This window comes from Bos taurus, chromosome 10 (assembly GCF_002263795.3).
Source record: "Bos taurus isolate L1 Dominette 01449 registration number 42190680 breed Hereford chromosome 10, ARS-UCD2.0, whole genome shotgun sequence".
Classification (NCBI taxonomy): domain Eukaryota; kingdom Metazoa; phylum Chordata; class Mammalia; order Artiodactyla; family Bovidae; genus Bos; species Bos taurus.
The window spans coordinates 11,905,297-11,929,817 of NC_037337.1; the positions used below are offsets into that span (position 1 = coordinate 11,905,297).

The 24,521-nt window shown below is 40.2% G+C and overlaps 1 protein-coding gene across 2 annotated transcripts; it reads right to left on the reverse strand.

Annotated features, from left to right (window-relative positions):
* Nucleotides 1-828: 828 nt before the first annotated feature.
* Nucleotides 829-21,134, reverse strand: SPG21 (SPG21 abhydrolase domain containing, maspardin). Of its 2 annotated transcripts, NM_205772.1 has the most exons (9): nt 20,796-20,892; nt 16,912-16,998; nt 14,146-14,307; nt 8,697-8,777; nt 7,671-7,816; nt 5,715-5,823; nt 4,924-5,031; nt 2,741-2,881; nt 838-1,511 (listed from the first exon to the last, which is right to left on the reverse strand). In NM_205772.1, the coding sequence occupies exons 2-9, from the start codon at nt 16,972-16,974 to the stop codon at nt 1,395-1,397; spliced, it is 927 nt and encodes a 308-aa protein (NP_991341.1). In that variant the 5' UTR covers nt 16,975-16,998; nt 20,796-20,892; the 3' UTR covers nt 838-1,394. The 2 variants fall into 2 exon arrangements, with proteins under 2 accessions (XP_015328493.1, NP_991341.1); XM_015473007.1 differs by lacking the exon at nt 16,912-16,998 and having other exon boundaries at nt 829-1,511; nt 20,796-21,134.
* Nucleotides 21,135-24,521: the final 3,387 nt, after the last annotated feature.

Genomic DNA, 24,521 nt, shown 5'->3' on the forward strand with positions numbered 1-24,521 from the left:
TTTCAAAGCCAAATGCTCTGGGGGCTCATCTTGCCAGTGCAGGACCTTTGGGCTGGGGAGCCTGACTTGGGGCTCGGAACCCTCTTTGGGAGAACCTCTGCAATTATAATTCTCCTGTATGTGGGTCTCCAACCTGGGGGTATGGGACTTGGCTATATTGTAACTGTGCCCCTCCTACCCATCTGGTTGTGATTTCTTCTTAATATCTTTTGTCATGGAGGATCTTTTTGGTCGGTTCTGGTCCTTCCAAAGTGTGAACTTTGGAAGCTAAGTAGAACACGTCAACTGTAAAAAGATAATTTATGAGAGAATCACAAATAGGAACACTGACTGGATATTAGTATGAAAGAATTATTGCTGAATTTTTTAAAGTGTGATAATGGCATTATCTCTTGGAGGTACATAGAAAAATATTTACAGATGAAATAAGATATCAGAAATTGCCTTAAAATAACCCAGTGATACGAGTATGTGTAGAAAAAGTGAGGGTGGAGTAAGAGATGATGCAACACCATCAATGAGGTGATAATTTTTGAAGCTGATGGGGATTTAGTTCATTATACTATTTTCTCTATGTGTGTTTAAATTTTTCCATTGAGGTGGTGAAAAGCAGGTATGAAAAGTACCTTGCCAGCGCAGCCGCTCAGTAAATGACTGTTTTTGTAATCTAACAATGAGCCAAGTGTGCTTTAGAGAGATTAAGTCACTTACCAAAAGTCACACAGGTTTGGCAAACACCATGCTCTGCTTCTCAGAGTCCTATGTGTAGGCAGCCCATTTGGCAGCTGCGATAATCATAAAAGCCAAAAAAATCATAAAATCATAAAATTCAACTCATTGAAATTGAATTTTTATTCCAAAGACTGTATGGGTAGAAAGACAACAGCCAAAATTAAAAACAACTGGCTTAACTGGAAATTAGAAGTAGTTGATTTGCAGGAGAGCAAACAGTGGGTGACGGCCTTGGCACTCTAATAACTGTTATAACCAAGAGAGCATAAAAAAACAAATGTGCTATACATAACGTGGCTATGCAGCATTTACAGCAAATAACTGGAAGAAAGGAAGACAGAAAGAAAAGGAAAAAAATCTACAAAACCCCCAAACTAAGAAATTAATAATTAAGAACATAGTGGGTAAATACTTTCGGTAGCAAAATTTTCACAGTTCTTAAAATGGGAGTCTCCAAAAGTACTTAAGTTCAAAAGCTAAAAAAACTGAAGAGGAAATAGTTACACTGGCTTAGAAGAGCTGCTGCCTGTCACGAAGATGACCATCAGTCCTAGTTCCAAACACAGTGATAACCGGTGAACCTGACCAACCGAAGAGAGGCCGACTGGCGGGCACTGACGTCACTGATTGTACAAACACGCTGGACCATTCGTCACTAACAGCTACTGCTCCTCCTGACTGATGCCAAGGCTGCCTTTCTGCACCTCGAGTTCCTCGGCACTGACCATCGATGGGTCAATAGCTGCGTATTTGGTTCCATGGAATTGAAGCAAATGTATCTGCAGAAATGCAGAATGATTATTTTAAACATCACTGTCGCATATTAATAATTTCTACTTCTAAATTATAGAGTACTCAGGGAAGGAGCAAGATGGGGGTATGGGGTTAAGAGGTAAAAACTACCACGTATAAAATAGGCCACAAGGAGATACTGTACATCACAGGGTATATAGCCAATATCTTACAATAACTTTAAATGGAACATAATCTCTAATCTAAAAATGTTGAATCACTACGTAGAACACGTGAAACTAACATTATAAACCAACTACGTATGTGTTAGTTGCTCAGTTGTGTCTGACTGAGACTCTGTGGACGATAGCCTGCCAGGCTCTTCTGTCCATGTAATTCTCCAGGGAATAATACTGGAGTGGGTTGCTATTCCCTTTTCTAGGGAATCGTCAAGACCCAGGGATTGAACCTGGGTCTCCTGCATTGCAGGCAGATGCTTTACCGTCTGAGCCACCAGGGAAGCCCAAAAAACCAATTATACCTCAATAAAAATAAACATACAAACACTAAAAAACTAGAGTAATATATACTAACTAGAGGAAAATTAGAAAACAAAAAGTCAAAAATCTTTATGTAACCAGTCTTTCTGGGCAACTACATTTTCTTACTAACATTTTAAATTGCAGCACGCTGCTTCTCAAGCAGGTGTTTACCCTTCTCCTCTGCTGCTATGAATCAGGTCCTTCCCATCCTCTGCTGTTCTAATATCATAATGACTGTCTCTGGGAATCAGACAGGATCAAAGAACATGATTGGTTTTTTAAGTCATGACACTATTTGCCAAACTGCAAAGCAGCTGTTTCTCACACTGTTCTAATATCAGTTTAGGCAGGTGTTTGAAGAGGTGGTGTGTGTTAGATTGTGTGTACGTTTTAATGCATTAAAATTCGACCAAGAAGTCACTTCATGGGACTCAGACTGACTCCATTTAAGTCTGGTGTCCTGACTGAATTCCTTGAATCTGGGAGCCAAGGTTCCATGGTACCAAATGGCTCCTCAGTGTGTGAGTTCAGGCCTGTGGTTCATAGAGAAGGGAGAGTGGGCAGACAGGCACCCAGGTGTCTCTACTATGCTTGAATTCTATAAATTACTCATGGAGACCACCTTTATCAAGTTAGTTCTTCATTCCTACAGAGAATTTTATAGTTCTCTCTCTCCACCACCAAAAAGCTTTATGTTTCAAACGATAGACTCTGGGTTCCATCCAAGGGCCTACCTGTACATAGAGATTCACCTCTGCACTTCTGCACAGGTATGGGAAATTGCCTCCTGTTTTAAGGTGAGCCCTCCGGGCATTAGGATACAGTTTGTACATTTCTTCTTTAGCTTCAGTTGAAAGTGCACTCTGGTCAAACACCTTTAGAAGAATATGAGGACAAAACTGTTATTTCAATGTGTTCTTTTCACATTAAGCAAAGTGTCCCCCCAAGCACTCCTTACAGGAGACATGGTTGAACCTTTCTGAAGTCTGGGCCACCACCTTCTGCTCATCCCTAGTGACTCTAACTTCAAAGTAAAACACACAGATTTTACTGCCAAATGTCTTTTGCATTGTTTAGGGGAAAAAAACTATACCATGAATTTCATTTGTCCTCAAAGATAGTTAATTAAATTAACAGAACATTAATAGCAAGCAATCACTGAAAACACCAATTTCAAAAAGATCATGAAACCCCAAAAGAACTTAGTATTAATGTAAAAGCAGTTATATGTGTGATATACTCTGTGAAAATAATTATCTAAAAAATTAAGAATATTAGATAAAAAGTCCAGGCCCTTTCCTGGGGGAGCCACTGTTGGAAGTTTGCAATATATGACTCAAGAATCATAATACTCACACAAATTTATGTTCAAACTCATGCAAAAATTATTCAAATAATATAAAAGACAAAAAAAAAAAAAACATGAAAATAAAGACAGGTGCGTCTCCACCTTGCTAAAACTTCTAGACATTTTAAGTGACCATGTACTTAAGTGGTGACCATAACTTTAAAAGTGCAGGCAGAGCAAATGCACTGTGAGGACCATATATTTCTTTGAGAGTATTGACAAGCTTACTCTGTGTCATGGTAAATGTTGGAATGTAGCAATTACAATAGAAAATAGTAAGTTATTGTACATGTTCATAATAACCTGATAAAAATCAGTTTTTAATTTAAATACCATATTACTTGCATTTAGGAATAAATCTATTGTGAGACAGAACAGTTATATGATTAAAATAAAAAGTCAAAGCCACAGTGAAATACCACTTCACATCCATTAGGGTGGCCACTATTAGAAAAAAATAAAGAAAATAACAAGGATATTGGCGACGATATGGAGAAATTGGAGACCTTATGCACTGCTAATGGGAATGTAAAATGGTATGGCCCCTGTGGAAGACAGTAAGGCAGTCCCTCTAGGAGTTAAACAGAATTATCAAATGATTCAGCAATTCCATTTCTAGGTATGCACCACCCAAAAGAACTGAAAATAGAACCTTGAATGTGTATTTGCACACAAACATTTACAGCAGCATTATTCACAGTAGCCAAAAGGTGGAAACAACTCAAATGTCTATCCACAGATGAAAGGATAAACAAACTGCGGTATATACATACAACGCAATATTATCCAACCGTAAAAGGGAATGATTTTTAAAATTTTAAATTTATTTTTAATTGGAGGATAACTGGATATTTTTAACATGTGCTTTAACATGGATAAAGCTTAGAAATATGCTAAGTGAAACAAGCCAGATACATAAGGATATTTATATGATTCCACTTACATGAGGTACCTAGAACAGGTAAATTCATAGAGACAAAAAGCAGGACAAAAGTTACTAGGGTCTCTAGGGGTAATGGTGAAGGAAGAGTTATTGTTTAATGGGTACAGAGTTTCAGTTTGGGATGATGGAAAGTTCTGGAGATGGCTAACAGTGGCAGCTGGACCACACTATAAATATACTTAATGGTACTGAACTGTACACTTAAAAGTAGTTTAAATTTTGTTATGTGAATTTTTTTATGTGTATTTTACTATAATCAAAAAAACATGTAAGAAGCAAGCTTTTGTGTTAACTGGACTTTATGGGATTCTGGCACCTTCGTTTTGCTGCCCAGATTTGTAACAGCTTAAAAAGAACAGCAAAGCAAACCAAAATGGGTAAGGACTACCATGTTTGTTTAAATTTATTTTTATTTCAATGGTGTCATTCCTTCCAGGAAAAATACAGGATAAGCAATAAAAGATTTTTTTTGAAATTGAGAAAGCTGTGTGGGGGGCAGGTGGTAAAAACAAATTCAATGCAGTGTTTGAAGCAACACTGAAAAATCGTAAAATGATTTGTAAGGTGGATCTTGACATATACATATAAAAAAGGTAAAGCATCTGTTTTACTTAAAGAAAACTTACATCCATAATGGTTACAGGGATATCCCGAATTTTATGAGGTTCCACATAAGAATTTTGACAATTCAGGGTAAGTCTTGAAGCCAGTTCACTCTGACCCAAACTTTCCAGCTGCAGGAAAAAACACAGGTAAAGATTTTTCAAAAAAATTTTTTTCACATTTACATTATATCCACAGATAATATTCTATTTATAAAGGTGGCATTATGTGTGGTGGGGCCAGTAAGTTAACCACTGAGGAGACAAAATGTATTTGAGACCATAACTGGGCCCTGGAAGTGGTGATACTTTTCTGTTCTGGGCACCTGGCCTTCCACAACCCTCAACCTGAGCTGCCTCTTCAACCAGGTGCCTGTGGGCAGCAAGCCCATTCCAGAAGTTTAATGAAGACAGAGAAACATTTCAGTGATCTTAGAGCTGGAAGAGGCCTCAGAAAAAATCATCTATCCAGTAGTTTCTACCTGCACATCTACAAACCTGCTCCATCACACTGACCTGGGGAGGCAGAAGTGGAGGAGTGAGGTAAAAACAGATTCCCAGAGCCCTCGGCCAGGGATTCCAGTTCAAGGCCTAGTGTGAGCCCTTAGAGTCTGTGTTTTTTAAATTTCCCCAAATGATTCTGATAAATTATTCAGCAGCCGTAATATCCATTTAGAATGTATTAAAGTTAATATGGAAAAATACTTAACAAACACCTCTAATACACACTGAATGAGACACGTATTTCTCAGGAACCAAGAAGACATGAAAATTCCCAGGTCAAGGTGTCCCCTCCCCAAGGTCATGATCCTTACCCTGTCTACCATGAAATCAATGGCATCAGCCATCATAGGGTCCACTGGGCCAGAGGAAAAGTTCCCAAGAACTATTTTTTTAAGCATAAATGATGGCATCAGCCAAAAGCTGTAAAAAACAAACAAACAAAAAACTGACATTTAAACTTACAAGACAATACATGAGTGGCAAGTATTCATTCAATATTGAAGCTCTGTATAGCTAGGCATTTGGGATTTAGAGATTTAAAAAACCTAGTCTCTTCCTTCAAATAGCTAGTTTTGAAGCATCCAGTTTTTATAAATGCTTTCTCAAGTTCCCAAAGAGTTATGGTTTCATATGATCAAACCTTTGAGGATTGGGAATAATTATAAGCAATATTTCAAAATGCCTTTATTGAGATAAACATTCTGATAATTCCAAGATTTTATTTTCTAGTTGGCCTTATTTTCAATGGCTTAAGCTACTTGTGGAAAACTGAACACTTACCATATCAATCTTAAGGTTTATATCACCTTTTGATTAACATTAAAGGATAGATTTCAAAATAGTAAAATCACAGTTATTATACCTACTATTGCTACTAGGGGATTCTTGGGCTAATTCAAGGCAATTCAATCTTCATGTATTTCTATATGTGATCTTTAGTTAGAGTTTACTCCATTAATTACATTGGGAGCCCTTATATAGGGTAAACATGAATTTTTTTAAACCTATGCTGAAAATGACTTATAAAAGGTACAGACCACCTTCTGATATACATTCTCAGTAAACGTCCCTTATAAGGACCAGTTAGCCATCTTTCAGTCACCTTCAATGATCTAAGTTCTCTACTCCAACCCATCCCAACAGCTTCTTAACTTCTAAAGGGGATGCTGCTTGGGTGCTTTCTGTGTTTGAGTGAGGGGCGGGGGGTCATCCTCTTGGCTCTGTTCATCCCTGAAGCCTCTGTGTGACACATAGTAAGTATTCAGACATTTGATAAAAAATTACTGATATGCAAGAGCACTAAGTAGGGAAGTCTTGACTTCTGACAATCAAAACAACATGAAAAAATCATCAAAAAGAATGACTTTTGGTGCATCATCTGGACATGAAGTATCTGTCTAATGCATACAAGAAATTGCTGCACAAATGCTGAGTAAATAAGTGAGAAAACATCAGGAAACATTTTTAAAAAAATCAGAATGCAATAGTAAATAGTTGTGAAAACCATGAAAACAATGTTTACCTAGAACATTTTGTGAAAACCAATCTGATCACTCAGGTAAGTTAAGTCAATAGGCTACTTTTGGGGGGTAGAGCCTAGCCTTGTTAGCAATGAAAGAAATATAGTGAAGTCAGTTTTAAGGTACCATTAGACATCTATAAAACTAATTCAAACAATAAAATCAACGAAGGGATGGCTCCAATAAAGCAGGTACCCCACTGGTTGCCTTGCAAAGCATTATGCCCTCTCCATCTTTCTAAAAAGCAGACTAATGTTGTAAAAGTGCCAGCGAACTAAACAGTCTCTCCATTTCGGGGAACCTATCTCAAGGAAATAACCCAGAAAGAGAGGAACAAAGTAATTTACACACAAAGATTTACAGTAGAACCTGATGAAAAATTGAGAGAAGCCGAAGGCCTTAAAAAAACTGTAACAGTCATTACACAGGACTCTGTACACAAAATACTAAGTGGAGCAAGCAGAATACAGTATCAGTGAGATATGCACTGAAGGGAAACCGTAAAGGCATGTGAACTATAATAAAGCCAGACGATGATTTAAAGTAATGGGAAACACTGAAGTTAGAATTCTCTCAATTCTTTTCCTTTGCAAGGATGACTGTTTCTAATGCTAAAAGCCAGGATGGTTTCAGAAGACAAAAGTATATATGGCCCCTCCCTCTCTAATGCTTCAAAAAAACCAAACATCAACATTTTCAATTCCACTAAAAATAACAAAACTGTTGGTCACATGTTTACATTCTTACCTGCTTGCGGTCCATGTTTGGTTGAAGATAGAGGTGTCACTGAAGGAATTGCAAAGGATGAGGGAATGGACTCGGGGAGATTTGTGAGTGTATTCAGCAAACTTTTGGGCCAAAAAGCCTCCCAAAGAAGCCCCAAAGAGATGAACCTAATTAGAAACAAACACAAGGATCCTAAAAACAATGACTAATCTTGAAGTATCAAAAAACTGTTTTAATTATCACCAACCACAGAATATAATGTTATCACCAGTCATTAGACTGAAATATTTACAGCAGTTAGAAGTTTAGGAAATACTGTATTTAAATGCAATGTCTATACCCTGTCAAGAAAAAATACAATGGTGTATATGTTATATTAGTTAAAAAATATTATTCACAGATTATATTAGAAAATGAATCTACTTTACAGTTTCTGTTTAAGAAAACAGAAATTTTAATTCAGTAATTCAGTATTTCCACTCCTAGACATGTACTCAAGAGAACTGAAAACGAAATTTGTGTAAGAATGTTCATAGCAACATCACTCATAATAACTAACCAGTGGAAACAAATCAAGTGATGAATGGGTAAATAAAATGTGTTTCATCCATACAATGGGATTTTATTTAACAATTAAAAGGAATGAGTTATTGATAGAATTTGCAACATCGATGAACCTTGAAAATCTCGTGCGAAGTGAAAAAAGCCAGTCACAAAAGACCACAAATTACATTTTTGTATTTATATAAAATATCCATAACAGGCAAATCCACAGACAGGGCTCCAGGGAGGAAGAAGGGTGGTGACTGCTAAGTATGGGGTTTCTTTTTGGGGTGGAAAAAATGTTCGAAAATTGACTGTTGTGATGGTTGCACATATCTCTGAATATATTAAAAAACAGTGAATTATACACTTTAAAAGGGTAAACTGTATGGTATGTGAATTCTAGCTCTAAAGAGCTGTTATTAAAAAAAAAAGACAACACCAGACAATGACGTAAATGTTGCATTAAAATCACATGTGAGTAACTAGTTTCAAGGTACTCACTTTATCCAATTGTAAATGGTCTAAAAGTTTTCTGAATCCATCACAGAATTCAAGGTGGTCCCAATAAACTGGATACTGCAACTAGAATATAACAAGTTTTAAATTTATTTTAAAAATTGTAAAAGTAAAATACAACTCATATGTATCTGAAAAATTTAGGGCTCTCACAACAGTGTTTCTCATTTGCTCAATCTCTGCTCCTTTTTCAAAACATAGGAAAATAAGCTCTCATCTTATCCTAGACTTCAAAATTCCAATTTTATCTAACAGAACAATTAAAAAAATAAAAATAAAAACCACACTCTAGTGATACTACGTATACAACAATTTCAATTCACATCAATTTCCTTTCCAAATAGCTTAGAAACTCTGAGGTTCAAGGGTGAACAGAGCAGAACCTATTCAAGTAAGAAAATTTTGTTTTCCCCTTAAACCAATTTCATTCTGAATTATGGCTCAGAACTAGAAATCCTTCTAAGGAGAGTTTCCTCTCTTTTTGGTAGCATTTCTTTAAGGGAGTATTCAATAAAATTGTTCCTCTACGTTTACTGACTTAGTCATTCTATCTGACTTCTTGTAGTACTTTTGTTTGTGATTAAACATTTCAGGTGCTTGACCCCAGGTAACCCCTTAACGTTGACAATAATGAAGAAAAAGAAACACAAGTCACTAATTCCTTTCTAGGGGACTCAGGTTTGTCACCTAAGGGTGCCCTTTAATACACGTAAGATTCATCTTAAAGGCTTGCTGTTTTAAGCACTTAGATTTATTTGGCTAATGACAAATCATTGGGATAGATACCACCATGTAAATTATGGGATAATTTCAGATATGATGTAATATGTTAGTTTTACTATTAAAATTCCATTCGTGGATACGATTCCACTTTTCTGAGGCAGGATGGAGAACAGACTCTTCCTAGCAAAAATTTGAGAGTTTGAGTCAGATGATAGCCTAAAAGAAAGGAGATGACATTTTTATGAATCCTTTAATTTAAAAATGTCTGTGCCCTAAGGAGTGTCCCAGAGCTGAGGTGTCTGGCCTAAAGTGCCAGGTGGAAGGCCTCTGCATCTGACACTCTGAGCAAGAGAGACTATAAGCATAGGGGAAAAAAAAAAGCTGGAGACAAGATGGTGGAGTAGAAGGACTTGAGCTTACCCTCCTCTCATGAAAACACCAAAATCACAACTAATTGCTGAACAACCATAACAAAAAAGGCTTAAGCCTACCAAAAAAAAAGCCTATACCCAAAGAAGAAACCATAATGAGACACCTGAGGAACAGAGGCCACAAACACAGAAAACTAGACAAAATGATATGCAAAGAAATGTGTTCCAAGATAAAACCCGAGAAGAACAAATGAAGTGGAGACAGGCACTCTACCTGAAAAAGAATTCGGAGTAATGATGCTACTCCAGGCCCAAAGGGAGTGGCACAATATATTTCAAGTGATGACAGGCAAAACCTACGACCAAGAATACTCTACTCAGCAAGGTTCAATTCAGCACCACCAAACCAGCTTTACATGAATGCTAAAAGAATTTCTCTAGACAAAAAAGAAAGGCCGCATCTAGAAACAAGAAAATTACAAATGAGAAAGCTCACTAGTAAAGGCAAATATACAGTAAAAGGTAGGAAATCATCCACACACAAATATGATATCAAACCCAGCAATCATGAGAAAAGGAGAGTACGAATGCAAGACATTAGAAATACATTTGAAATTAAGAGACCAGCACTTAGAACAATCGTGTGGGTGTGTGTGTGTGTGTGTGTATAGAAAGAGAGAGACAGAGAGAGAGAGAGAGACAGAGAGAGAGAGACAGAGACAGCACGCTATATCAAAACCTCAGGGTAACTGCAAACCAAAAATCTGCAATAGATACACATAGAAAAGAAAAATTGATCCAAACAAAACACTAAAGATAGTCATCAAATTGCAAGTGAAAGTATGTTAGCCACTTGGTCATGTCCGACTCTTTGTGACTGTAGCCCCAGACATCTCTGTCTATGGAATTCTCCAGGCAAGAATACTGGAGTGGTTAGAAGAGAAAAAAAGAGGGAGAGGAAAAAATGACCTATAAAACCAAATCCAAAACAATTAACAAAACAGCAATTAAGAACATACATATTGATAATTACCTTAAATGTAAATAGATCAATGCTCCACCCAAAAGACACAGACTAGCTGAATGGATCAAAAAACAAGATCTAGGGCTACCACCACAATCAGCAGCCCATGAACCACACTAGAGAGTACCCGCTGCTTGCTGCAACTACAGAAAAGCCCATGCAGCAATGAAGACCCAGCACAGCCCAAAATAAACAAGTTAATAATAATAAATACCCATATATTTGAGAGTCCCTTGGACTGCAAGGAGATCCAACCAGTCCATTCTGAAGGAGATCAGCCCTGGGATTTCTTTGGAGGGAATGATGCTGAAGCTGAAACTCCAGTACTTTGGCCACCTCATGCAAAGAGCTGACTCATTGGAAAAGACTCTGATGCTGGCAGGGATTGGGGGCAGGAGGAGAAGGGGACGACAGAGGATGAGATGGCTGGATGGCATCACTGACTCGATGGACGTGAGTCTGAGTGAACTCCAGGAGATGGTGATGGACAGGGAGGCCCGGCGCGCTGCGATTCATGGGGTCGCAAAGAGTCGGACACAACTGAGCGACTGAACTGAACTGAACGCTGTCTATAAGAGATACACCCACATCTAGGGACACATACAGACTGCAACTAAAAGGATGGAAAAAGGTATTCCAAGCAAATGGAAATCAAAGAAATCTGGAGGAGCGATACTCTTATCAGACAAAATAGACTTGAAAATAAAGACTGTTACAAGAGACAAAGAAGGACACTACATAATGATCGAGGAGTTAATCCAAGAAGATATAACAATTGTAAATAAATATGCACCCGATGTAAGAGCACCTCAATATACAGGCAATTGCTTAAAGGAGAAATCAGTAGGAACACACACCACGAAGAAATAGAAAACATGAATAGACCTATTACAAGAGATTGAAACTATGATTTAGAAACTTCTAACAAACAATAGTCCAGGATCAGATGGCTTCACAGGTGATTCTATCAAGCATTTAGAGGAGAGTTAACACCTATCCTTTTAAAACTATTCCAAAAAATTGCAGAGGAAGGAACACTCTCAAACTCATTCTATGAGGCCCCCATCACCCTGATACCAAAACCAGACAAAGATTTCACAAAATAAGAAAATTACAGGCCAATATCACAGATAAACATAGATGCAAAAATCCTCAAAATACTACTGAATCCAACAATATAGTAAAAGATCATCTACCATGATCAAGTGGGGTTTATCTCAGGGGTTCAAGGATTTTTCTATATTCACAAATCAATCAGTGTGATACCTCATATTAACAAATTGAAGAAAAACCGCATGATCACCTCAACAGATGCAGAAAAATCTCTTGACAAAATGAGTATGAGTAAAACTGGAAATGTGAACAAGGTTGGTGGATTATATTAACATCAATGTTGGCTGTGATATTCTACTACAGTTTTATAAAACGTTACTATTGGGAGAAAATGGGCAAAGTATATAAGGGGTATCTATTATTTCTTACAACTGCATGTGAATCTATAATTATTTCAATAAAAATGTAAATGAAAAAAGGACCCATGCATTTTTAACTGCTGGATACTAACAGATGTCTAGTAAAATTTCAGAAATCTCCTGGCACTTTGATCAAATCTTAAGGACAAAGTGATTTTGAAGACACTGCTGTCTTTTTCCTTGATTCTTTATCTAGCTAAGAAATAGGGAATGCCCACATCAGGAAGCTTGAGGGCAAGAAGAAATATCCAGGCAAAAGGCAAGGCTGTGTGCCCTGTCAGTTTAGAACCAAAAACATGCTGTCTGCTTTGAAGAACGCTCAAAAGTGAGACAGACAGCTGGGGGGCTGCTCAGTTTCCCCTTCCCTGGCTGACCAACAGCGATCACCTAGACAGAAAGTGTCACCACTTCAGCTGCAAAGGACTAGGAGGAGGGCGGCCACCATCCTCCTCTCCTGGAATGCTGTGCAGAGAGGGATTACTGAAAACCCAGAACAAGGGAGGATTGCATGGCAGGGCTTCCAACACACCATATGAGGAATGGTTAAAGACTCCGGAGAGATTTACCTGGAGAAGACAAGACCTGGGGGGAAAGTAGGCGGCCGAAAGTAACGAGTTTTTCCAAGAAAAAGCAGGGCTGTCAAGAGGAAGAGGAACTGCATTTGTCTCCTGTGACCCCAGTTGGTGGTAGCCCCAGTGGAATTTTCAGTTTCCTTCTAAGAGAAGAGCCCTGGTCCACATTTTCTCTCCTCTAGGCAGTAAATAAAATGTATACTAACAGCAGTACTCCCGTGAGGAGTACCATTTACATGTTAACATTCTAGGTCCCAGAAAACAACCGCCAGCTCCAAAGCCAGGGCCACTGCTTCGGGGAAGTTAGGAAACCGAAGTCCACCATCCTGACCTAGTCAAGGCGTGCCGAACACTCTATGGTGAGCAACGGCGCCTTCCCGCCTACGCCCTCCTCCCAGAGAGGGAGATTAAAGAATGACCAATGCAAAACTAGATTTAGACCAAACTCAGCAATAACACGGAGAAGGCAATGGCACCCCACTCCAGTACTCTTGCTTGGAAAATCCCATGGACAGAGGAGCCTGGTAGGCTGCAGTCCATGGGGGTGCCAAGAGTTGGACACGACTGAGCGACTTCACTTTCATTTTTCACTTTCATGCATTGGAGAAGGCAATGGCAACCCACTCCAGCGTTCTTGCCTGGAGAACCCCAGGGACTGGGGAGCCTGTTGGGCTGCCATCTCTGGGGTCGCACAGAGTCGGACACAACTGAAGCGACGCAGCAGCAGCAGCAGCAGCAGTGATAACAATTAGAAACAACATACTTTTTAACCAAATATGAAGGATATGAGCTAATTAATGAACCTCACCTCACCTGTCAAAGACTCACAGTAAAGCAAGCTTTCGGTCCCCTTTGCTGCTCACAAGCAGTGATGGAATAAAAGAAGGGAGGAAATGGGGTCAGAAGATTGAGCTGGGTTCTCCCTCTGCTGCCTACTGGCTGTGTGACCCTCAGCCATCTCTAAAATGTCCAGACCTCAGCCTCATCTATAAACAACAACAACGCTTCCTACCGGTCAGACTTATTCAGGAAATGCACGTTCAAGCTGAGGGTAGAGAAAGCTTCGATAAAGGTTTGTCTCCTCTGCGCCTCTGTTTGTTTTCAAACCATACCACCTTCATCAAAAAACTCCCTTTCACATTTTAAAAATGAAAAACAGTATTTTACAATAAGAAACATGCCTATTACTATACTCAGAAACAGAAACACACACACACACACAAAATCAGAAAAGGTGGACCTGCACTGTTATCCTAAATCAACAATACTTACAGCTATAACCCGGTAACCCCATCCAGTCAAAGCCAAAATCTGCCGGAAAAATACATCCGCAGTTCCGCTGACGGGAGGGAGAAATATGAGAGGACACCTGATATTTCTGGGGCCTGCATCGTAGAGCGACCAGATCTTACTATCATCATCGTCCACAATAATCTGGAGGGAAAGTTATAAGAAGAAAATGAAAAATCTCATGGATTTGATTTTACATGTTAATAGTTATTTCGACACCGTAACTTCGCTGACAATTTTAATACCACTGTCTTGGTGGTTTACACACTAACGTGGGGATCACACCAGACCAGTACATATAATAAACAGCTTTGTCTCCTTTTCCTTCTTCAGAACTGACACAGTCCATGGAACTGCTTTATACTTTTCCCGAGAGCTTCTTTTTCTCTCAGCTTGGAATTTTCCTCTCCAGTCATGATTATTTGAAGTTTATTTTGTTCACCATTAAACAGTAAACTCTGCACATGGCATCTTAACTCTCCCCCATATTTCTGGCTGCGTGTGTGCACGCGCGCATGTAGGAGGAGGACAATTTGCAGAGTCATTCTCCAGTGCTGGCCCAGAGGGCTGGCTGGGATCAGCAGGGTTAGTGTGTGAAAGGGGAGACGAGAGATAGAAAAGACTCCGGGCTCTGGGGAGAAGCTGGGTAGAGATGGGACCATGAGTGAGATGCTTCAGGAGCCTGATCTAGCCCAAGCCTCTGAGACAGAGACCTCTGCTAGAGAGGAGGGATGAGGCAGGTATAGGTGTCACTGTCCCCAGAGAGTATTTCAAACCATTCGGTCAGGTGTGGGGAATGGGCTCAGGGAGAAACTGGATTTTGGGGGAAAGGGGGATGAGAAGGAGGAAGGTCATCAGAAACCTTCCTCATTTAGTGGCTTTTGACCCAGTAAGGGAAAAAGATGAGCATTACATGAGCTGAGACAAATCAGATGTTCAGCACAGAGTCTGGCAGATACTGAGTGTTCAATAGTGGCAAAAATGTTCGATACAGTATGCACTGCATGATAGGTGATTTTCGTTCTCTTTGGCTGACTTTTTGGTGCTATTTGGAAAAGTACATTAACTGCTTGAACTTACGCCAATGCAAATCAATACTTATCCTACTTTTATATTAAAAGGTTCAAGGTTCTATTTTTTTCTTCTTTGGCCATGCCATGTGGCATGCTGGATCTTATTTTCCCCTGCATTAGGAGCACGGAGTCTTAACCACTGGACCACCAGGGAAGCCCCAAGTTCCATCTTCTGAGAGCTCCAAGTTGGCAGTGCTGTGGGGCCTATGGTGCCAATGTGGGTGGCAGCATGCTAACCGGAGTCACTTAGCAGATGAACAGGGCAGGGCAAAGTCTAGAGGGCCCTATCCAATACTTTCCGGACTTCCACAAGTGACGGTATATCTCATGATTATGTTTTTGCCCTTTGGATTCTGCCACTCACATTTTTGCTTTTCATGTTTCTTTTTGCTGTGATTGTAGTGAAAAATCTTAGTGACCATTGATAGTGCATCCAGTAAATTCCAACCTTCTAATAATAAAACATGAGATATGACATTCAGATTTCTAAAATTAAAATCTAGCACTATGAAATTTCAAGCAAACTCTTCATCACTTATGGACCAAACTGACCAAAGGATAACACTATATCAGTGAAACTACTTCCTACAACTACTTCCAAGTATATTTCGGTAAGTTTGTGTTGCTTTGGGTCTAGTGATTAGCTTGCTGAGTGAGTTCATCAAGAGGAGCCCATGTTAATTACTTGAGGGGATGGGACAAGGCAGAGGGACTCCAGTGGCAATTCTTCTAGCACAGACAGTAGTTCCTGGGGTAGCAAGAAGAAAGGCAGGTTCCCTTTGCCAAGCTGCTTTGAAGCCAGATAATTTGATTTTAACCCAAACTCTACTAGACTATGTGACTTTAACATGTTAACCTCCATGAACCTTGGTTTTCTCATCTGTAAAATGGGCACACCACTACCCACTTTGTTAAACTGTATTTGGGGACTTCCTACAATAGTGGAAGGTATTCTGTCTCTATGTAGAAACTGTACCTCAAATTTCTATAGGAAGAGTAACTCTGTTATTAATTCAAACTTGCATGCTACTTCCACAGCTATCTACCCTGACAAAATAATTTTAACAGCAACATAGATGATCTTCAGATCATAGTACTCTAATACTTCTGCAAGGGGATCAGCAAAGATTTTATTCTGACACAACTTTTGTCAGTGTGATCCCAAGCATTTGGGATTAATTTGAGACTCACAGTCAACAGACTTCAACGTAAGTGTTTAGGGTTTTTGGACAACCCAGGCAAATAAAGTTTCTAAAAGATGACTATGACAGAATGAGTACAGATTATGGCAAACAGAGGATCTATAATGTAAATCTTCAATCTTGAAGAACAGGAAAATGGTTTCTAACAGAATCTAACTGCACTTACTGTACAGGTGCTGTTGCTTACACTTTCCACCAAACTATACAGAGGCGTACACGTATTCCTGCTTGCTTGAATATGTAAAAACAACTGCAAAATAATGAGTACAGTTATTCTGACTTTTACTCTTGAATGAGTCTCAAAAGTTGATTATACTTGACAGGGAAGGGGTTGAACATTATGTTCTGCAATCCAGTCGTGATATTTGGCAATAACCTTTACTCTCAAACACTACTAAGACATAATGTCTAAATCACACATGAAAAACAATACAAGATTTTGCAAATAAGAGGTGTAGTAAAACCATACATACCTTTTTAAGGGGGACTGTACTTCTAAACCAGTTATAATCAGGAGAGACTTTAATCTCTCCCATGGTTAGCTGAAATGGAGGTTAACCCTGAAATAAAAGCATGTGATGTTTCACGTCAAGAATTCATGTTTACATCAGAACTAAATGTAGAATCTGGTCTGGTTCTACCAACAATACTTTAAAAGGTAAAACCGAGGAAATGGGCTGTTTTACCTTGTCAACAGAAAACAATTGGTGAAATCCTATAATCATGGAGCAAGCAAGAAGTACCCTGAGAGAGAATTATTCCAACCCCCTTAGTTCCTCCAAAAGAGGAATCTGGTCTAGAAAATGTTAATGACTTACCCAAGATCCCATGGCTATTGCAAAACCAGGACCACAGGACAGTCTTTTCTGACCCCTGACTGCCTGTCCTAGTTACATGACTCCAAATGCAGTAGAATAGCCTGTCTTTCAACAAAACCTTAAGAATCTATGTTAATAAAGATGTTCCTGTCTGACAGAATTCTAGGGAACAGTCCACACTAGAAAAAGGAGTTCATGTAAGCCTGCTGCTGCTGCTAAGTCTGCTTCCTCATAAATTCATAAAATGCCATAAATCTAACTCTAGGAGAAGACAGCTTCAGAAACACACATAGATTTTAATGCAAAATACAGGAAAAACTTGCTGTTCATATGGATGTGGTAAAAGTGATATAATGCACGCTGAAGATCCATGATAAAGTACCAGAACATTCCTGAAGGCACAATAACTTGCAAAAAAATAAAACATGTGGCCTTTAAAAAACAGGTGGTCTTCTATTGTGAGATTAATGATTTCCAGCTGTTATAGTTCTATGACCTGGGAAAAGTCACTGACCCTTTGGGGGCTTGTTTTCTCATCTAGGATTGTTTCACTACTCTCTCCCTAAAGTGCAGCATAGTGCTTCGTACACAGCAGGCATTATCTGTCGACTAAATGAAATGACTGCATCCTAAGCAGGCCGAACTAGTCAATCCTAGAATCCCTTTTAACCTGGGTACCTATTAGTGTTACATTGGCCGGGCATCCTCAACTTAAAGCTGCCCCTGTTTGCTTAAAAATCTATGTTGTTTCATAACAGGAACTTGAAAATTATAGTTCCTTGTTGCAGATTCTTATTGCCAAATGACGAAATTCTACCCATTGGTTTGGAAGGACTCAAATGCTCCTTTGCATCATGTCCTCTACTGCAGCACAAGCCTGGACTTTCCTAGCAGGGCTAGGATGAGTTTGAGACCCTAGGACTTAAGTCTTAGGCTTGACTGTGAACTGAGAAACTTAGAGGGGCTTTTCTGGGCTGGTCAGGTGCCAGGGATTCTTAAGCCAATGAATCTTCCTCTTTGGCCCTCCACATCTGCTCCCTCAAAAAAAAAGGGCACTCAGCAATCTCAACTGTTACCTCTAGCCTTGGGGGCTACTAAACTGAACCCCAAGGAGATGGTAAATGTAGACATCCAATATTAAACTAGGTTTACAACCTTAACACTGTAATAACTGGCCTTTTCTTTCAAGGCTGGGATGGTTCTTAGAAAAGTTTATTGAAATCTTCAGTGGTTCTAAAATATGAAGAAAATCATCAGCCAGTATTATACAGACAATCAATGTGCATGGATGTAGTTCTTATTCATACTGAAATAAAGAAAATCATTCTTTGCATATCCATTTTCTCTTAACAAATATTAACATGTTAAAAAACTGAAGCCATTTGAACTATAGCCCTTCTCTAAGCTGGTCACTGCTTTTAACTGAAAGCAACTGGTAAGTATAGTTAATTCTGGAAAACTTTCTACCTGGACAGACTTGAACTATTCCTATGTCATCTAACTATTGCCTAATCAAGACATTTTCTAGTATACCATTACTATAAACAATCACTATTCTACAGGAGGAAATATCAAAAACATGTTTAGAAAAAAATCCCTACTCAACAGATCAGAACAAAACACCTACTCAAAACACTTTGTCTGACTAAAGTCAGAAATTTTGCTTCTATATTCACCAAACTTGGGATAAAATAAATGATTCATAGTTTGGAATCAGTTGCAACATCCAAACTATCATACAAATATACACACACACATTGTACACAGGCTCACACACTCACTGTCATTCACTTCTTCCCTCAGGAGTAAGTAGAACGAGGTTCCTTACCACAGTCTTCAGTATTATCCACAACCACTCAATATTATAACATTTATTTTATAACTAATCTCACTGGTTGGAGATCCCACTGAACGGTGACTACATTTTTATAGAAGCAAGTGATGTGAACACTTGTGCTAGTTTGGCAGTACATGAAACGTAAGATAGATACCAAATGTTGCATATGACCAACTGACATTTAAGAGGGGAAAAAACTGCTGCAAAGGGAAAGCGGCTGTGAGTGGTATGAAAAGGAATTTTGTTCTCCTAGCTTTCTTTCATCCACTACAAGGGAATACTTTTCCAAGTCACAAGGGGAACATTCTGCATATGGCAAAAAAAAAAAAAAAGGTTCACTGAGACTGTGATCCAACTGATCAGTATTAAATAAGAAAGAATGTGGACCAGGAGCTCAACGCTGATTTGATCTCTCACAATTCTTCACAAAAACAAAAGCACCTGTTCATGCTGCTGGGAAATGGGTGGCAGGAATTTTCCCTTCGTCTTGCTTAGGGAAACCCCCTTCTCAGAGAGTGCTCTAGACACCCAGTCCTCTCTGGCCCTTGTGCTGCTCCAGGATAAAACTGCCAGTTTTGAGTGTGCAAGAATTACATGCACTTCTCCATCAAGGTTTCACCAAAACCAGCCACTTTACAGTCCACTTATCCCTCAGGATTTCAACAGACCCTGCCAATTCACAGCCAATGAAATCGCCTTTACAAATGTTTAAGTCATCTAACCAGTTCAACTAGTCAGAGATTTTCTGATCCTTTTCCTCAATCATATGCTCTACATACAGACAATCTATGATTCTTACTGACACAAGCAATAGCAAAATATTAGAACCTAAGGGTCTCTGGAGGATGCCCTTGGCTTTCTAATGCAAGTCTCCATACCTCACCACACCAGTACAGAGCTATTCTTTTTTTAGGTTTCCTGGGGGGAAGATTTATCCTTATCTTCAGAAACTTACTCTATTATCTTCTAAACCTCATGGGAGGAAAAGCTGACTACTTGACATTTTTACGGTCACATCTCATCTTGTACCCTGTCTTAGTATTAAAGCTTTTGGAAATTTGCACACAGCTATTCAATTACCCCTCAGTCTCTTGAAGCTCGGTGCCAAAAGGAGCTGGAACATTGTAGGTGGAGACAAAGAAGCAGCATAAATGCAGAATTTAGGACTCCCGAGGACAAGGAGAAGAGGAAAGTGAGACAGCTTAGCCCTGCCACTTTCCTCACACCTGGCCCGTGCTCAGCAATGACAAAGGCATTTATCACTTTCAGGCTGAGGTGCAATCTCCAAAATAACTAGTTTGCTCAGAGTTCTTCAAAGTTTACAGGAAAAATGCGTTCCTGGGCTGCAGCAGTGTAGCCCCAATATGGGATTACAGGAGTATGTCCAGGTCAAGTACCCGACCCCCCACCCGAGGCGAAACACACAGATCTCCACCTTCTTCCAGTCCCACTGGTGACAGCCACACAAAGGCAGGGTCACAGGCACACCGATCACCCCCATGAACTCAAGACACGACCTTAGACACACACACAGGGACGTACAATCACGTGCATGGTCACATGAGCCGACCCACTCAGGGCCACACTCACAAAGTCACACCGACAGAGGCAGCCGTGATCACTACAAACCACTCTCACCTGCGGCCACAAACACATCATACATCCACATCCCAGGATTCCCAGGACCCCTCCCACCCCTCACCTGCCGTGGCCGCCCCCAGGTCCCTGTCCCTCCTCCCAAGGCGGCTCTTCCCTCCAGAAAGGGGGCCGGCCTCGGAGGCTGCTGGGGCCCGGGTTGGGGCTGGAGGCCTGAGCGCTCAGAATCCGTAAGCGCCGCTAGCCGTGGGGGCGCGCTGGAGGGCCGGCCTCCGAGGGGCGGGGCGCGCGACCGAGCGAGACCGGACCGCCGCCCTCCCTCCTCCGGAATTGTTCGCGCAGCGGGCGCGAGCCGCGAGCTTCCGGGTTCGGAGGGGTGGGGCCACGCCGCGAGGAAGGGGTGGAGCTGCGTGACTCCGGCGGTCACCATGGCGACGGGGCGGGTTGGACCACAGAGTGAGAGAGACTCCGGCTTTCTCCGTACATCCTGCCGGCTGCAGAGTTGGCATCCGCTCTGGCGGGGGCGGGGGCGCCGGGAGGAGGCCCAGAGAGACTCAAGGGTCAGTTCTAGGTCACTCATATGACGTGAGCACCGAGGGAAAGGTTGTGGGACTAGAAGAAAGGGGCGCCTGACCCTTGGGACCTGCCTCGCCTGCAGTTCTCGGCATAAAGCTTTGAGGGAACTCCTTTGGGTTACAGGCTTTGATGAACAAGTCTTTGTATGCTGTCTTTTCTTGACAAGATTTTTCTTTCCTTTGGCACGGCCACAAATGCCCCCCATAATCCTCCACCATAACACCTCCACCTCCCTTTCCAGACTTGTGCTGAGGTCAGCTCCCGCTGACCGGCCAGCTCCTTCATCACTTTCCCTTATAGGAATAGAGAATGTTCATATATTTATTAACATTATTAACACGGTTCAACAGTACGTGAACGGTGAAATTCCAGATGTTCAAGCTAGATTTAGAAAAGGCAAAGGAACCAGAGATCAAATTGCCAACAACTGCTGGATCATGGGAAAAGCGAGAGAATTCCACAAAAACATCTACTTCTGATTTATTGACTATGCCAAAGCCTTTGAATGTGTGGATCACAACAAACAAGAAAATTCTTAAAGAGATGGGAATAGTAGACCACCTTACCTACAGAAATCTTACCTACAGATTTCTTGAGAAGTCTGTATGCAGGTCAAGAAGCAACAGTTAGAACTGAACATGGAACAACAGACTGGTTCCAAATCAGGAAAGGAGTAGGTCAAGGCTGTATATTGTCACCCTGCTTATTTAACTTATATGCAGAGTACATCATGTGAAATGCCAGGCTGGATGAAGCAGAAGCTGGAATCAAGATTGCCAGGAGAAATATCAATAACCTCAGATATGCAGATGACACCACCCTTATGGCAGAAAGTGAAGAAGAACTAAAGAGCCTCTTAATGAAAGTGAAAGAGGAGAGTGAAAAAGTTGGCTTAAGACTCAACAGTCAGAAAACTAAGATCATGGCTTCCAGTCCCATCACTTCCTGGCAAATAGATGGGGAAACAATGGAAACAGTGAGAGACCTTACTTTTGGGGGCTCCAAAATCACTGCAGATGGTGACTGCAACCATGAAATTAAAAAATGCTTGCTCCTTGGAAGAAAAGTTATGCCCAACCTAGACAGCATATTAAAAACCAGAGACATTACTTCACCAACAAAGATCCATCCCAGTAGTCATGTATGGATGTGAGAGTTGGACCATAAAGAAAGCTGAGAGCCAGAGAATTGATGCTTTTGAACTGTGGTGCTGGACAAGACTCTTGAGAGTTACTTGAACTGCAAGGAGATACAACCAATCCATAGTAAAGGAAATCAGTCCTGAATGTTCATTGGAAAGACTGATGCTGAAGCTGAAACTCTAATACTTTGGCCACCTGATGCAAAGAACTAACTCATTTGAAAAGACCCTGATACTGGGAAAGACTGAAGGCGGGAGAAGGGGACAACAGAGGATGAGATGGTTGGACAGCATCACCCATGTGATGGACATGAATTTGAGTAAACTCTTGGGAGTTGGTGATGGACAGGGAGGCCTGGCGTGCTGCAGTCCATGGAGTCACAAAGAGTCAGACACAACTGAGCGACTGAACTGAATATATTTATAATCACTTATGTAAGATTTTGCAAAGTACATGACTCTCCTTTTCATTAAAATATTTGGAGGTATGAAAATGCTGAATAACATATAAAGCTCCTTGTTTGAAGCTTTTTAGTAGTCTCGCAGTAAGATCCTGCTGAAAAAAAACCTCTACCTAATCTGTTTCAGGGAAAACTTGTACCTGATTAAAGGCCTTTGCCTTTATCCTGGCAAATGTTTTTTGGGGATTAGGGGCAGGAAAGAATCAGAGTAAACTGCATCCTAAGTAATGAGCTCTGCCTTCCTGCTTAGGAGCCTTGGATCCCAGTCTAGGATTGGGACAAATCCCAGATACATTTCCCAAGAACACAGTAACATATCCACCCCCCTAAACCCCTGCCAAATCACCTGTTCAGAATTGCAAATCAGTAACAGAAAGTGGGCTTTCCAAGTGGCACAGTGGTTAAAAAATCTGCCTGCCAATGCAGAAGACACAAGAGACCATTCCTGGGATGGGAAGATCCCCTGGAGAAGGAAATGGCAACGCACTCCAATATTCTTGACTGGAAAATTCCATGGACAGAGAAGCCTGGTGGGCTACAGTCCATGGGGTCACAAAGAGTCAGACTCGACTGAGTATACAACAACAGAAAGTGGTCTTCTGTTTTTTGCACCACATAGGTTCTGAATGTTTTTATGGAAGAATTTTAACCTTGGATGTTTTTCTTAAAAATTTAGAGAAGTTTAATGAATAGAATAACTGGCAAATCACTGGTTGTATGTAAAACCCATTATAGGTACTCATTACATTGTTTATCTGTCTCCTGCAATGGGTTGGGAGTTTTAATTTAGAAAATCAAACAGTGATTTAACCAGTGCATTAATTATTATGACCTGGTTCATAATAAGCACTAAATGTGTATTGAATGAATTAATTAGTGAATAAATAAATCTATCTGCTTGTATTCCTAAAGCTGTATTGCTTATATCCCACACTCCCAGACCTCACTTGAGTATCTACACTAAAGAGACATGAATTATGGATTTGCTCCAATGTATTAAAAATCCTTATTCTGGTAATAAGGATATTCTGGTTACTTTGGTAATAATAACTTTTAATTTGACTGTTGATAAAGGAAAGCCATTTTATTAAATAGATACATTTTGTTATATTTATACTTTTGTTAAAAGATCAAACCCCAAATCATAAATCTTTTGTTTCCCTTAGAAAAGGAACTCATGGTCATATTTGGACCTTCAGTTGTTCCATAACACATGGCAAGCACATTGTCCTTTCCCTAATCTGTGAACAAGGAACAGTTAATATCTGTGGATTCCAGCTGCCCTACAATCGCACAAGTGCAGGAAGCAAACTCTGGAGCCAGGGCGAGCCAAGGGGCAAGCAGGCCTGGTGGGTGTGGCTGGAGGGTTTGCAGCTGTCATGGTTGGGGTCTGCCAGATGGTTCCCACAGCACCAGTCCCTGTGTGAGAATCTCACTTACAAACTGGAATGTTCACAAAATACTCTGTGAACACCAAGCAAAGTAAACAGGTGGCCAGCTGCTTCTCAAAACTGCCCAAAGCCAAGCTCTTTTCCTCAAATTGATTTTTTCGACAGGATAATATTTGTTTTAAAACATGTGCAAAATAATCCTAGCTATATCTCATATGCATGTATACACACCAGAGTGGTGGTTACCTCTGAGGGGAGACTGG

Bases quoted from the DNA above. Each gene is read 5' to 3' on its own strand.
- SPG21 (XM_015473007.1), bottom strand. From the start codon at position 21,119: ATGGTGACCGCCGGAGTCACGCAGCTCCACCCCTTCCTCGCGGCGTGG. The intron at 5,824-7,670 runs GTAAGAATGTAA...TGTTTTTTACAG, and splicing joins CAAACATGGACCGCAAGCAG to CTTTTGGCTGATGCCATCAT. The intron at 5,032-5,714 runs GTAAGGATCATG...TTTTTCCTGCAG, and splicing joins TTGATTTCATGGTAGACAGG to CTGGAAAGTTTGGGTCAGAG.